General features: G+C 39.3%; 1 protein-coding gene and 1 long non-coding RNA gene across 2 annotated transcripts in view; one reads left to right on the forward strand and one right to left on the reverse strand.

Moving 5' to 3' along the window:
* Positions 1-13,440, reverse strand: part of LOC126974415 (exocyst complex component 1) — a 28,988-nt gene extending 15,548 nt beyond the window's left edge. Inside the window, exons 1-7 of the mRNA XM_050821898.1 lie at positions 13,110-13,440; positions 9,673-9,976; positions 8,313-8,518; positions 5,144-5,479; positions 4,585-4,716; positions 3,883-3,963; positions 1,487-1,653 (exon numbers count right to left, since the gene is read on the reverse strand). Of these exons, the coding sequence (XP_050677855.1) occupies positions 1,487-1,653; positions 3,883-3,963; positions 4,585-4,716; positions 5,144-5,479; positions 8,313-8,518; positions 9,673-9,976; positions 13,110-13,277 (1,394 nt within the window). The 5' untranslated portion in view covers positions 13,278-13,440. The remainder of the gene's footprint in view (positions 1-1,486; positions 1,654-3,882; positions 3,964-4,584; positions 4,717-5,143; positions 5,480-8,312; positions 8,519-9,672; positions 9,977-13,109) is intronic.
* LOC126974509 (uncharacterized) overlaps positions 1-16,263 on the forward strand; it is a 289,593-nt gene that overhangs the window by 82,880 nt on the left and 190,450 nt on the right. The gene's annotated exons all lie outside the window — the stretch shown is intronic.

Below are 16,263 nucleotides of genomic sequence, written 5' to 3' on the forward strand. Positions count from 1 at the left end.
ATATCTAAACAGACGGTCATTCAAAAATTCAATACATTGCGGTGGCAGGCCATGCGACTCACCCGTGCTACAATAAGTACTGTTGTTGTTGTACCTACATTTTTTTTTTCGTTTGTATTGTACCTATATTATTAAATTGTGTATTTATAAGTTAATATTAATATTTATTGTAGGCGATAATAGTATTTCTTCTAACATGCCGGACAAACCTCTGTGGTTCTTGGCCTGTTATATAATAATAAATTGTAATTCTATTTTTCATAATAAAAAAAAAAGATGCTTCATGAACATGATGGTCGTGATTACTATCATAATAAGTAACAAATATAATATCCAACAGATACAATGATTAATTAACTAATAACAGATCGTCCTGGCACCACAATTCCGTATATATCAGTGTGTGTTATACAAATGATTTGAGTTTTCTTTAGTGTTAATTCCGCCAATATTTGTCTTTAAACAATTCAACACGTGTTTCGTCTCTACAAGAGGCATCCTCAGGACGTGTTGTCTCGCCAAAATCTGGCACGAGACTTCAAATGCACGTGTCGAATTGTTTAAAGACAAAAATTGGCGGAATTACACTAAAGAAAACTCAAATCATTTGTATAATTATGGATTTCCGCAAAGTAACGCCTAATTCAATAAATTTTCTATATTTACAATATTATGACTACATAAAATTAAAACAATCATCATGTGGAAGCGTACCAAGAATACTGGCAGCATTTCCACGTTGGATAGCGAGCCAGATCCGTTGACCGAAATAGCTTCCAGCGCTTGGGTTGCCAGTAGTCCTATTAAGGCGAGACGCCTACTTCAATAATAGTGTGTGTTATGTTGAGGGCAATGACTTTCTATATACATATGGACATATCATTTGTAGTCTGATAGCGGAAAGGCTCTTCTCCTTAGTCGTGTCACGTGTGCCAATCACCAAGCCTAAGTGTGCTATTAACAAATGCTCAAATAATACAAGAAGTTTCATGGTGTTCAATATACTTGGAAAACAAAATGAATAACAAATAAGTGTTTATTAATTTATGTGCAAAGAAATTAATTTGCCTTATTATTTATTTTACTGGTATCACAAATAATTTATCGATATTCTGTCAATATTGAAAGTTCAGCTATATGCTTACTTAAATTATTCCTTCGCCAAACCCAACGTAACGTCGTAAATTAATGGATACCTAGCAAAGTATTCCTTTGAACTAAGAAAAGAAAGGACTATTTGTGCGGCGGTAAGTGTATTAGTTACTAAGTTAATTTTATGTAAATGTTCACTGTTATAAAGACTTTATTATTTACTACATATACATTACGTGGAATCTGTGAAAAATACCCCAAATCCCAAACTCTCTAGGGGTGCACCAAACACACTAAGGGTGCGCCAAACACACTAAGGGTGCGCCAAACTAACTAAGGGTGCGCCAAACTAACTAAGGGTGCGCCACACTCACTAAAAGTGCGCCAAACTTACTAGGGGTCATGGCGCTCCAGGTGCGTCAGCAGCGCCGTGAGCGGCGGCAGCAGCGCGGGGAAAAGCTCACCCATTACGCGCCGCGTGTCGCTCGACATACGGCGCTCAACTCGCTCGCCCTCGCTCTTCTCGCTTCGTTCGCTTCTCTCGCCGTCGCTACTGTCACTCTGTGAAAGAATCAACGAGGCATTAAAACAAATCCTCCCATCGTATCGAATAAAATATTAACTTTTGGAGTTGGTTCAAAAGAAACCCATATGACAGCTTTAAGTATAATATAAATTTATAATACCGCGAATCTCCTCTCGTACTAAGACTTCATTTTATGTATCACCTTATAAAAGCAATTATGCAGGAAATACATTTGTGAGGCGCTCTTGTAGTTTTTACAATTAAGATGTATTCTTACTGAAATTGATATATTTTCATTAAATATACAAAAATATAAGAAAATAGTAGGTGATATTATACTCAATTAAAAAAAATAGTAACTCTAAATAATACAATCATTGTTATTATGTCCTGTTCTTAACTATACTCTTATAACTGTTTAAATTTTCGTTTTGTTTGTAGTAATTTTGTAGTTTTTACTTTTGGTTTAAAATATATTTGTTTTTTTTTCATTATTGTCCGTTGTAAACATAATTAGTATTTAATTTATGGAACTGTTTTGGTCTTCTAGTTTATGTATATTTGTAAAAGACTTTTGTTCCTGAATAAATAAATAAATAATATAATATAGGTAGGCAGTAGAAAATATTCAAAGTTAATATTACACATTATTGTTACAATACAACGCTTGTATTACGTCACTTTAGAAAATACTACATTTATTTATAAATACAAACATTATTATTGATAAAAAGTGCACAAATTGACTTTCGGTACATTTCTATGTATATTTTTATTGAAAAGTGCGCAAAAAAAGAATGCTTGGAGAGTTTCTTGCGCCGCTTCTTCTCTCTCAGAGCGCCATTTGTTTCCGAAGCGGTAGTAGTATCTAGTAGTTATTAGAAATGACATCAAAAAGAATTCTAAAGGAATCAATTTTGAGAAAAATAAATGCCTTTTATGCCTTTTTAACTAATAATAGCGAGTTTAACACTACATCAGAAGAATCCCGAAGTTAATTCCAGGTTTTCAGGTGAATAACAATCACTCATGGCGTGCGTGCTATCGCTAATATTTTTGAAAGAACAGGACAAACGTGCGTACGGGTCGCCTGATGTTCAATTAACACGGCACATACCCTTGGAACACCAGAAGAATCACAGAAGCGTTAAGAACGCGCTTTTTTAAATATCGTATCGTCCCGGAAACACCACACAAGGGAGCTCATTCCGCAGCTTTTTTTATTATGGAATAGGAGGACAAACGAGCGTACGGGTCACCTGTTGTTAAGTAATCACCGCCGCCCACAATCTCTTGCAACACCAGAGAAATCACAGGAGCGTTGCCGGCCTTTAAGGAAGCCAGCTTGGTTGTACGTGGAAGAAAGTTCATTGAAAACCGCACTGTGGAGGCACGCCACACATCCAGATGGTGGAGATGATATTCTAATTTGGGCTGTGTCGCGCGAAGGTGGAATTGGGCGGCGGTAATCAGGTCCAACAGCTCTTCGGAACACTCCCCGTTATAAATGCGGTAGAAACAACACGATGAAGCGACTTCTCTACGCAAGTCCAGCTGACAGAGCATATTCGATTTTCTTATAGAGAATAATTAAGTATTGTTTTACTCGAGAAACAACAAGATATATTTTAAAATAACAGAGAAGCATTTTCATTAATTATTGCGGCCGTTGTTATTATGTTTCTCATTTACTTGTTCCAACAGTGTATTGACTTGAGTGACTAGTGGGAGGCTCCTTTGCACAGGAAGCCTGCTAGATTATTGGCATAGGTTACACAACGGCGGCGCCAATTTCTGCCGTAAAGCCGTAACGTGTAACCATTACTGTGTTACGGTCTGGAGTGTCACGCCCCTGCGTGCATTGGTTTTCTAGCAAGGTAGGCACTGTGATCTAACTAGTCGCAAATGAGCTTTGGAATATGCAAAGCTTAGTATCAGGCGTAAAGAAAAATTTTAAGAGTGGGTGTTCAATAGAAGTTTGATTATAAAATAACGGAATCAAATTAAACTAAATCAACTTAAACACTCGTGCTATATGTATTTCAGTTTATAACGAGGTAGGCACTGCCTAATTGCCTATATGATATGCACGCCCCTGGTTTGGAGGGCGCCGTAGCTAGTGAAATTACTGGGCAAATGAGACTTAACATCTTATGTCTCAAGGTGACGAGCGCAATTGTAGTGCCGCTCAGAATTTTTGAGTTTTTCAAGAATCCTCGTCTCATCCCTTATTTTCATAAAAAAAAAAGTTAGGATCCGCGCACCTTACAATCCAGGTCTAGGGCGAAGAATTGAGAACAAAAGTCCTGCTCACTGTTGCACAACGTCTCCATCAAGCTGAGCACCTGCAAGACACATTTGGATGACATTAATTAAGATATGAGCATGGGGTATTAGTTCAACATTTAATAGTGAAGTGCTCTTAATAGTGATTTTCATTATTATAACACTAGAAATAAGGGATTGCATGTACTAATTCTAGTAGGCTTCATAAGATACATAATAGCTTTAAGGGTAAATGTATACACTTCTATAATAAAGTCCCAGCCACTGTATTATCTATGAATAAATTTAAATGTATTACAAAATAATGGCTCTGTCGTAAATCCTATTACTGCACTGCTGAATATCTAAATGATCGGACAGCCTGGGACTTGATTGTGATTATTTTAAAGCGATAGAAATGACTGTACAATATTGTATATTTTTATTGAAAAGAGCGCAAAAAAAAGAATGCTGGGAGAGTTTCTTGCGCCGCTTCTTCTCTCTCAGAGCGCCATTTGTTTCCGAAGCGGTAGTAGTATCTAGTAGTTATTAGAAATGACATCAAAAAGAATTCTAAAGGAATCAATTTTGAGAAAATAAATGCCTTTTTATTAAAACACTCATGTGATACTATTATAAACTCAAAATCGTGTTTCAATACCCCTTATTACACAACATAAATAACTAATGAAGTGCGTTACCTCGTCGAGCGCGGGGTCAGTGCGTTGCGCGGCTCCGCCCGCGGCCGCAACCCCAGTCAGCGCCACTCGCGCGGCCTCGCACGCGGCCGTCAGCTCACGCTCGTACACCTTGCTCCACGTGCTGACGTACACCTGGACATCATCAACTCCATACCGATATTGATCGATGAAATGAAATAAAAAATGTTTATTTATTATTACAAGTAACTTAAAATAAAACTTGTAAAGGAGACAAACGGTTTGTTTATTACGAAAAAATTCTGCAAGAATACTACCTATACGTTAACAAAAATGGTCCCAACTCAGCATGTTCGCTGGTGTAAAAGCGAACGCTGATCTTCCGTTGGGCGATTTAGTGACGTAACGCTAAATATAATTTTAAATAAAACAAAAGAGAAATTAATACTTAACTAAAAAACTTATTAACTTATATGTATAATTTTAAGATTGTACTTGCAAGATGTATACTCAGTGGGCGCAATGGTGACTGTTTGTTGCATATTATGTCAACTGTCAAATTATAATTTATGTCAAAAATGTAATTGAGCGATAAGCTTACCTTAAGTAGGGCATCATACGCTTTTTCATCCATTTCTTTTAGCCACCGCATGAATGGCGCGTACGGTGTCAGCTCGGCGTGATGTCGGCGCGGCGATGCTGTGGCGGCGGCGGGTCCGCTAGCCTCATTGGCCAAGTGGATTAACGCGTTGTTGAGGTGGCGTGCCAGACTGGCGGTTAGCAAGTCACGTGCGCGCGCCAGCCGTCGCAACCTGTCACGGACCCCTGCAAGCCGCAGTCGCGCGGGGGGTGCAGTCCGTTCGGCACGCAAGGCGTTACGCAGCGCCTCAGCCACGCTCGCAGCACGTGCCCGCCCATCCGACGTCGCAAGCGATATCTATCATTAATACATTCATGTTGAAACAACTGCACTGACAAATTTAGCAGCTTTCACCTACACCCATGCTTTAAATCCTCTATTAAACAATCTAAAACAGTTACCTTATTGCCAACATTAAAACACCCAATGTCCTAATAACCATTACATCATCCAAACGAGTGTTGTAATGAAATTCAGTACAACATTACATCATCCGTTTTCATAACAACACTCCCTTGGATCAAATTATGGTTACTACGACTAGCTTTTTTAATGTTAGCAGTAAGCTAACTGTTTCTGAATCTTTTATAGTAGATTCATATTATGGGTGTAGATAAAGACTTGTATACAACTGTTGATAATAAGGCATTAAAACAGTCCTGTGATATTATTAATCCACATTCGTGTTTTAATGCCCCTTATTACACAACAGTTGCATAAATAGCTATTACAGATTTGCGGTGTAAGTAAGTATCGCTTATCACTAGGTAACGGATACATCTGTAATACCTTGTAAAGAGCACTAGTTTGTAATTGTTTCGTTATTGTATGCAGTTTACATTCACCAGCAATGACTTTCTACACAATATACAATACTGCTAATCATTATTCACTGGGCCTTTAAAAAAAACGACTCTAAAGTTTTCATTTCTGACTGTGTGCTGGTCGCGTCCTTTCATCTGTGTCAATCTGACAAGCGGGAGAGAAAGGGACGTAAATACTTCTCAATAATTATTGTACGATTAATTATACGTGAATAATATTTTTATAGCTCCCGACTTACTGACAAAAGTGCCTAAAATAAAAACACATAACGTAGGGTATCTCCATTGCCCTCTGCTATTTCGGTAATTTGTCTCTTTGTCCATTAAAGTCCAAATTTCGTTATGTTATAAGTGTCCCGGTTAATATACACGCTGTCTTTGTTTTTCTTTAATTCCTTCAAGGACCAGGATTTTTTCCAGCCACTAGCTACTCTTTTTTTCTATTTATGTGAAAAACTTTCGACTTCTACTGTAAGTAAAGATATTTCGTAAATACAATGTAGGATAGTATTTTCTTTGATAAACGCGTGCGTTACACATTTAAATAAAACACTTTTAAAGGATTCAAACGCGTGCAATTTTAAGTTTCCCCCTGGGTTCGTCCTGTAGGGGCTCAATGTTGCTCTTATTTTAAAGGCAAAGGTAGAGTTATTAATTCAAATATTTTTATTCAAAATAGGTTTCAAAATTGAACGTCAAAAACTACCACCCATTCAAAAGAGAAAGCCTCAGACCTGAGAAGAATGGGAGCAAGAAACTCAGCGGGCTTTTTTTTAATTATAAAAATATGGATTACAATGTGATATCGTACAATAAACATTTATAATTAAGATCCCCGAGGGTGTTCGATTTATTCCCAGACCGTGGTGTCATTAAGAAAATCCTTCTTGCTATAGTAACCTTTCCCACAAAAACGTTTTTTAACAATTCTTTTAAATTTCGTAACACATTTGTTTTGTACATTTTCTGGGATCATATTGTAGAAGCATATACATCGCCCAACAAAAGACTTACTAACTCGACCCAACCGAGTAGTAGGCATAACAAGTTTATGTATTGAGAAGCAACAGTCAAAATGTTTATTTCTTTAAATTTTTCTCTTAAGGATTCTTTAGGACCTAGGTTATAAATCGAGCGAATAGCCCTCTTCTGCAGCACAAAGATGGTATTAATATCGGCCGCACTGCCCCATAACAATATACCATAAGACATAATACTATGAAAATAGCTAAAGTATACCAGTCGCGCCGTATCTATGTCAGTTAACCGCCTAATTTTCTTAACCGCACATGGTGCAGAACTAAGCCTATTCGCCTATCCTTCAATATGGAGGCCCCATTGCAATTTAGTATCAAGAGTAATGCCAAGAAATACAGCAGATTCCACTGGTTTTACCACCTCACTGTTTAAAAAAATAAAATATTCGCATCTACATTTTTGACATTTGGCGCGGTAGATTTGGTTTTATGACTATTTAACAATAAGTTATTGGCGCTAAACCAGTACACTGTACTACGCTACAGTCAAATGGAGCATTGTTTACTTCATCATATGTCGTCATCATCATAAGTGTCATTCGCAAACAATACCACCTTGTGTTTTTTTTCTACAAGGTTAGGTAGGTAGATCATTTATATAAATTAGGAAGAGGAAGGGTCCAAGAATAGACCCTTGTGGTACCCCCATACCGAGAGGAGTCCCAGGAGATCTCCTGCCATTCACATCGACCCTCTGAATTCTATTATTTAAATATGAGATCAGAATATCGAGCGCAGATCCTCTTATACCATAGCTTCCTGACCACCTTTGAATGTTGAGCACAACTAATTCAAAAATATTCCTGATGAGTTCAACACCTGCATCCGTAGTCGAGCGTCCCCTAATAAGTGTTAAAGTGAGTAAGCTTTTGGCTTAAAATTGTTTTTCAAAAATTTTACTTAGGGTCGGCAACACTGAAACAGGGCGATAGTTATTCGGGTCAGAAGTGAGTCCCAATTTAAATATTGGTGTAATTTTACTATATTTCAGAAGGTCAAAATGTAGGTAATTCCTAAAAAAAAAGCTGGCAAATATCTTTTTTCTGTGATTGTCGAAGGGAGAAAGTCTATTTTTTACAGTTTTTGAGCACATCGGTGCGCTTTATTTTAAAATTGTGCCACTAAATTTGAATGGCGCCAGATTGCTGGAATTTCTAAATACAATTGTTCCTGCTGAAATGGGGGCCGCTTGCCGCTTGTGTAGCTACGACCACCGCAGTTTCGCACCACTATTAGACTATCTAGACTAGATTATCATAACTCGGTCACCTCGTGCAGAGAGTCAATGTCTGCCAGCGCGGGCGGCTCCAGCCACGCGTGGATCTCCTGCAGTTCGACCAATAGCGCGCGAGCTGCCGCCTCGGCCCGAGCCGCACCACCTCGCGCTGCTAGCGAGCTAACTCCCGCCCCCGCGCGCGTCAGTGCCTCCAGCCGCGCCGCGCGGGCTGACAACGCCGCGCCCGAAAGGCTTCCCTCTACAATTATAATGACAGTCGATGGCCATAGATCGGTGTGATTTGGCGCGCGCACAGCGGCCTGTCCATGCGTATTATTTTACGTGTATTAATAGATTGCTTATAATTAGGATGATATGACAGAATGTATAAGAAAACTAATGAAACTAGCTATAAGACCATGCGAGATTAACTATCTTATAAAGTGCCAAAGGACACTTCCCGATTATGAAAGGTTAATCATTACCATCGTGATACACACTCGTGGACATAATTAGGTCTCTCGCCCCAAGTACCACAGTGTCTGAAGACTTACAGTTTTTAACCAGTGTGTGTTGCCAGTGATGACACACGGATTGCAGACGTGGGTGCTAACTATGGGTCTTATGAGGAAGCTCATGGTCACTCAGAGGGCAATGGAGAGGGCTATGCTCGCAAGTTTCCTAGCTAGATCGAATCAGAAATGAGGAGTTCTGTACACGGACCGGACGATTTAGTGTTGGTAGGCCAATCACAATATGGACCGACGATCTGGTCAAGATCGCCGGAATGGGCTGGATGAGGGCAGCGCAGGACCGACCGTCATGGCGATCTTTGGGGGACGCCTTTGTCTAGCAGCGGACGTCTTCCAGCTGAAATGATGATGACGATTACACTAACTCATGGACAAGCTCTTCCGATTAAAATTTTTGAATTCGAAAGTAGGTTTGAAGTAATTTGGATGAAAATACTGGAAAACAAAATCAGGTAATTTTTGCGTTACTTCTGTAATCTGCCACATAAATCACTGGACCATGGTGGACCCAGTCGGAGCAAAAATTGATATTGGCCCTTTTAGTACAGACCACAGATAGAATTGGACATAATTCCAGAAAATTGTTCCAAACCACAGACATGTCGAATTTGAGTTAAGAACAAAAAACTGGTCACGTGATTCATATAACTATGGACTGATAAAAAATGGCAGCCATATTGTCACTCTATAAATGACATAATGACTTAGTAGCCCAACCCACGTGTATGGAATACACTAATATTTTTTAAACTTAAATCACGAATTCCTTAAAATGTGATGTCTGTGGCTTGTAACGTTTTTCAGGAACTTCGTCCAATTATAGTACTAAAACAGACAATAATTGATGTAAAAGTAATAGAGAAGTGATTTGCGGCCGCACCGTGCAGGCTTGCGGCGAGGCGCGCTCCGCCCCCCTCGGTGGCTGCGGCCAGCATGCCAGACACGTTAAGAGCATCTAGGCGAGCCAACCGCTCGCCAAGCTGCTTGACGCGCCGCTCGGCGTCCGCAACCGGCTCGTCGACGTCGCACGCCGCCTCCTCCAGCAGCTCGCTGAGCGAGGCGCCCGACAGCGTACCCCCTCCCCCGACCACCCCTGCCGCCCGGCACAGCTCCGCCGCCCCTGCCTCATCGTCGCAGCGCCACGTTGTCGTTTCTCCGTTTGTTTCCACACTTATTCCGCCACTCTGTAACACATATAGCCTCCATTTAGAGTTTTGGGGAACTTAGAAACCTGCACGTGTGGGCGGAGGTATCGATCCAAAAAGAAGCGTCTGACGCTCTGAATGAAGCGACACCCATCTCCCCGGTGCGCCCTGGTAACATTGGTCCAGTGATTGATTAGTTATTGCACTCGATTTTCCCTGATCACTGCACAACGGCAGTCCCTTTTTGGCCAATAGCTAATATCTGCTCAAATCTTCCGGCGGTTAGTGGGTGACAACTGAAAGATTTTATAGCATCCACCCGCGTTTTGGCCTGCATGGCCGCATACGTTGATCAACTGATCAACGTATGCGGGGATGATGGAGTCCTGGGGAGCTGAGCGGGATAGGGGTCGGGGTTTAGTTAACGCAACGCAACACGCTCTCTTTGGTCCTGATTTCAAGCTAAACGGTAGACCCGTGAGTACCGTGGGTAATGGTCACGTGTCCCCGCAAGAGGATGGTGCTCCGACATGATGACGGGGTAAGAATGGGTGGAGTAACTGATGGATAGAATCGGATCCATCAGCCACCCATCTCGAGATCCCGATGTCGCGCAAGAGGCCAACCAGCTGGACATATATTCCGCTCAGCCCTGATGGTTAAGTTAAGTGGAGGGCAGGCAGCAAGGGGAACGAAATCACACCCGGTTAACAGTATGGACAACATTCAATCCAAAAATGGAGGTACCATAAATGATTCCTCAGTGGAGAAATCCACCAAGACCACCAATACCTCAGCTTTCAGACAACATCTTTTATCTAGAAATCTTCGTGTACATTGAAGGAGCCTTTGATAAGACAAAATTTACAAATATAAAAGAAGCACTACAACACCAAGGAGTATGTACAACTCTAACAGCATGGATTGAAAACATGCTCAAACACAGGGTGATATTGCTTAATGAAGGTGAGACACAGAAAGCAATCGTCGCTAAAGGCTGCCCCAAGCTGAGCTGTTGAATTAATTAATATCTTACCTTAATAAGATATTACTTTACTGAACAAAGTGAGAAAACAATTGTATTGACAAAAACCACTTCATGAACTTTAACAGCTGAAGTTAAGAAAATGGAATTTTAGGAAAAGATTTTGTGTCAAATTCACATTTAAATGGTGAAAATTTTTCTGGGTCTATAAAAAAACGCTTAGAAGGTAACACAATCAGCAGAATAAACATAATGAATGTAGGCATATACTTTTAAAAATCTTTACCTCCCAACACTAAGCACAAACTATTATGGGTAGGGTAATGATTCTCACCTGATTACTGAGTGCATTCTGTTATTATCTGTCTGGCTTGAGCACACAATAGATATGAGGAGGCCAATAACATTGTGGAGCCAGTTTTGAACCAACAACTTTTGAGTAAACAAGATTTTGCAGCATAATTGTGAAAATATTTCAAAATTATTGTCATGGGTTTTGTTTTGTAAATGACACACCTTTTGGTAAATGAGAACTTATATTTCTTGAACTAAACAAACTGTAGCCCAATTCAAACTCAAATTATTTTTATTCAAAATAGGATTTAAAATCACTTAGTGAATGTCAGAAACTACCATTCGAAAGAGACTGCCTCAGACCTGAGAAGAATGGGCACAAGAAACTCAGCGGGCTTTTTTCTTTAATATAAAATATGGATTACAATGTAATATCATACAATAAAAATTTATAATTAAAATTACACCTAATTCTATCTGAACTAAACTTAAGCTAAATAGGTACTAAGACTACTTTGGATGCCAGGACAATTTTATCCATGTTGGAGGGAATTCTACCAAAACCCAAGCTCTCGGCTGCTCAACCTCTCAGGGTACATATGTACTAATACAAAATATTAATGTTATTTTCACATACAAATTCAAATGCCTAACTTCTATCCCAATTAGATATAAATTCTGTACAACTTACCCCTTTCCTTGTGTTTTAACAAATATTTTTGATGGTTTGTGCCAATTGTGTTACCATATCAAAACTATAACCATAACAACAAATAATATAGGTTACTTTGTCGCTTACAAAGGTATGTGTTACTTCATTGCACAACTGATCGCTAATGTCAATGAACGACAGTGATATTCGTTATGGAACAATAATCAAGAAAGAAACAAAAAAAAACTAAAAACGAAAATGAAGCCAGGATTCGAACCCACAACGGACGATAGTATATCGCTTCACGATTCTATGGTCAATACTGCTGGACCATGAACGTTATGACCCACAGTGTGAAATTATCTAATATTTTATACACAAAGACTCATAATACTAATTCATAACATGATAAGTGCTTAGGTAGTGTTTAAGCTAATCATTATGATAAAGAATTATTAGAGTAGAAAAGAAGAAATAATTGGCAATAGTCAATCTTCACCTCTGTTTAAGCAAGTAGAGATACTTAATTCTCAATAAAAAATTTCTAACACGGTTCATTTATAATTTGAAGCTCCACAAATCATGCCAACTTATTCTGTTTATCTTATGTATCCCTAATTATTCAGTTGTTTTAAAATATACACTGATCTCTTAGTGATAACCGCAAACTTGAAGCAAATCCACACTTGGATGATTCCAGTAATAAGTAAAAGACAAAATAAACAGTGAATTACAAAGTAACTATTATTATTAGGTTTTATGGTGTATCCTTTTAGATTTCGCCAATGACTAGTGTATATTATTAAACTCTGCTATATAAAGTGGGCTGAGTGAATGAACAAGGTCACAATCAGGAACTAAGAAATTTGTTAATGCTGAGATAATTCTCTGCAAAGAAAACTCTTGATGTATCTAAAACAAAAAAGAAACACACAAGATGTACACAGGAAAGTTGGTTAAACGAGAAAAAAACTTAAGTTTTGGTTAATGAAAGAATATAGAATATAAACAGGGGTATTAACAAAGGAGGGTAATGATTTGAAATGAATGGGGTGAGGGATATCAGGACAAAGGAGATCATAAAGAGAAGAAGATGGTGGAGGACAACTGAAAAGGATGTAATTGGAAGCTCCTTCATCAAGTCCACACTCACAAAGAGAGCTTATCCAGATGAACGGGGTACAGGCATACCATAGCCTAAATCTACAGATTATAGTAATGTGATAAAAAATAACACTGACCGGTAGATCTGATCTCAGCTTGGCAACGTGCAGCGGCCAGGAGCGCAAGCGGGTGGATCCCTCATACAACACTAGAGTTCCACCACTCTCCAGCACAAGCCTCTGTTGCTTCAATGACGATTCACTCACCACCAGTACACTACATGTTACACCCTCTTCTAACTTCATTTTAACTATACAGTAGCTTTGGAATGAATTATTACAAGAAACGTAATATCACTCATTTAATACTTTATTTACAGTTAAAAAAGTACTTGTCATTTGAATTTGTAGTTATGATTTATTTTGTATTTTAATTTGTTTATTTATATTTTGTCAACATTCAGTAACAGCAAATCCTTACTTTCTAATGTCAGTGTCATTTGTCATAGTCATGTGAATACTTTTTTTTTTGGTTTTTATGGCCTGGTAACGAGACCTTTAAGCCTTATGTGAATATGAATAATCTTACGACCATAGACAGAATATACTACCGTAAGCAGCGTAAAGAGGACCTCTCTGTCACTTGTAGTGTACTGTGTACATGTCCCTGACGTGCACTGACCTATATAAATACCACTGGACAGGCTGTTCCATAATATAAGTAGAGGTCAGTGCTAGAACACTGACTTGTATAAATATAGGCTGTTCCATATGTTTGACAGCAAATTTTTTGTGCCTATTTGAAACTGCACTTGCGAGCGTCCAGAGAACTTATTTGGACGTATAGTACAAATGGCTGCAAAGGAACGTACAAAACTCTGAAGTATTTTTGCATTTTGAATTAATTTCGTTCGTTTTCAGTGTTATTTATATTTCAAGAATCAACGTAATAAAGTACACAATGTTTTATTGTAAATAGTTTCCCACCATCTATTGATGTTTGCTGAGGTCGCAAGATATCTCGAGTTGCGCATGCTAGCCCTGCTGACAGTCCGATAAGGCGTGACCACTTTCCAATTTTGATTTGCCAATGTTTGAGTTTTTAGTTAATAAAATACTGAAGAGTTAATGCAAAGCGTGGTTCACTATTAACAAGTAGAATTTTATCTAATAATCACGTATCTTCCACGATCTCTTCATTTATAAGGAAATGTACTACAAGCGAAGCAGTAATGGCCACATTTCATAAAATATTTAAAGTCACATATTGAGAATTTGAAATTAACACTAGATGAAGCTTACAATTTTGCATTATTATTAGAAATAGCCGAAGTATGTAACATAGAAGTACAATGTTATAAGTTTGAGAGATTAGGACGAGCAGGATGAGAAGCTTATTTATTTCCTGAAATACGTAATATTACGTCCATGGAAATAGTATAGCGACGAAGTATAATCCAGCTAAGTTTGAAGGCGAACAGTTGCTTATAACAAAGTGGATTTCGGTTATCTCCGTATTTTACAAGATTGTAGTCGTCATCTGTCAATCTATCAATGACTGCACGTTTCATAGAATCGAGTGAATCGCTTTTTTCAAGAGTTTCAAAAGCTGCAGTTTGTTAGTAAAAATCTTTACCATGTATTTTGTTGATTAAAACCATTATTGTAGGTTTTTTCTTATTTATCAGTATAACTATCTGTTTGATTTATAAGGGGACTCATTAACGCTATTAGAATAGAATGATCTTAGTTTACTGTTAAATGAAATAGCAAGACCTGGTTGAGTTACTAGACATGACCAACAATAGCAAAAAGGCCTGGTCAACTCTCAAGAAACTAACTCAAAATTCACCCGGAGAGTACACAAATATAACTGCAAACCAGGTCGCCCATCAACTGCTACTAAACGGAAAGACCAAATCCTCTCCAGGAGCTACTAAAATCCTAAGAGATTAAACGACAGAAACGGATGCTCTGAGCACTAACATTAGCCTAAGCGAATTAAAAGCTGCGCTCAAGAAGGTAAAGAGTGGGAAAGCGGAGTAGACTTGACGATCTCACAGTCGAACAGATAAAGAATTTTGGCCCTGCAACGCTGGACTAGATTCTGAGGCTCTTCAACAAGTGCCTAGAAACTAAAAACATCCCAAAAATCTGGCGCAAAGCCCGGGTCGTTGCGTTACTTAAGCCTGGTAAGCCTGCTGACGATTATAAAAATTTCCGACCAATTTTCCTTCTTTGCCACCTGTACCTGCTCGTCGCAAATTCTCAACCTGACCCAACATATTGAGGATGGTTTCGAGAGGGGGAAAATTACCGGTGTCGCTTTTGTGGACCTTTCGGCTGCTTACGATACAGTTAACATCAGCGCAATGATCAAAAAGCTTTACGAAATCACGGCTGATTACACCTTTTGCCAGATTGTGGGGCAGCTACTAGGCAACCGCCAATTCCAGGTTGTCCTTCAAAATCAGAAGAGTCGGTGAAGGAAACAGCGCAATGGACTGCCACAGGGTAGCGTCCTGGAACCAAGTCTGTTCAATATCTACACAAACGACCAGCCTAGGGCACGGGACACAAAAAGCTTCATTTACGCAGATGACCTAGCACTAGCAGCTCAAGCGGACAGCTTCACGAGTGTAGAGGAAGCAATAACTACATCCCTGAACGAGCTCGGCGACTACTATACGGCAAATGGATTGAAACCAAACCCAAATAAAACCGAAGTCTGCGTATACTACCTACGTAATAAAGACGCAAATAGGGAACTTAACATAACATGGAAAAACACAAAATTATCCCATAATAGATTCCCCAAATACTTGGGCGTAACCCTTGACCGAAGCCTGACGATGAAACAGCACTGCATGAACACTCAGCAGAAAGTCTGCACACTCAACAATATACTGAGAAAGCTGACTACGACTTCCTGGGGAGCTAAACCAACCGTCTTGCGCACTACAGCCATTGCACTCTGCTACTCCGCAGCCGAATATGCCTCCCCTGCATGGGAACGGTCGGCACATACAAAGCTGATCGACGTAGCACTGCATGAGTCCTGTCGTCTAATAACCGGTTGTCTGAAGCCAATACCTACCGAAAAACTGTACCAGCTGGCAGGAATAGCCCCCCCCCCCTGAGGTGCGAAGAGCAGTCTCCAGCTCGGTAGAAAGAACAAAACAGACACAGGACAGACGGCACCCACTATTCAATCATATACCAGCCCGCCGTAGGCTACGCTCCAGGAATAGCTTCTTACACTCAGTGCAGCCTCTCAACCAATCCGCTGAAA

Source organism: Leptidea sinapis, chromosome 32 (genome assembly GCF_905404315.1).
Source record: "Leptidea sinapis chromosome 32, ilLepSina1.1, whole genome shotgun sequence".
Classification (NCBI taxonomy): domain Eukaryota; kingdom Metazoa; phylum Arthropoda; class Insecta; order Lepidoptera; family Pieridae; genus Leptidea; species Leptidea sinapis.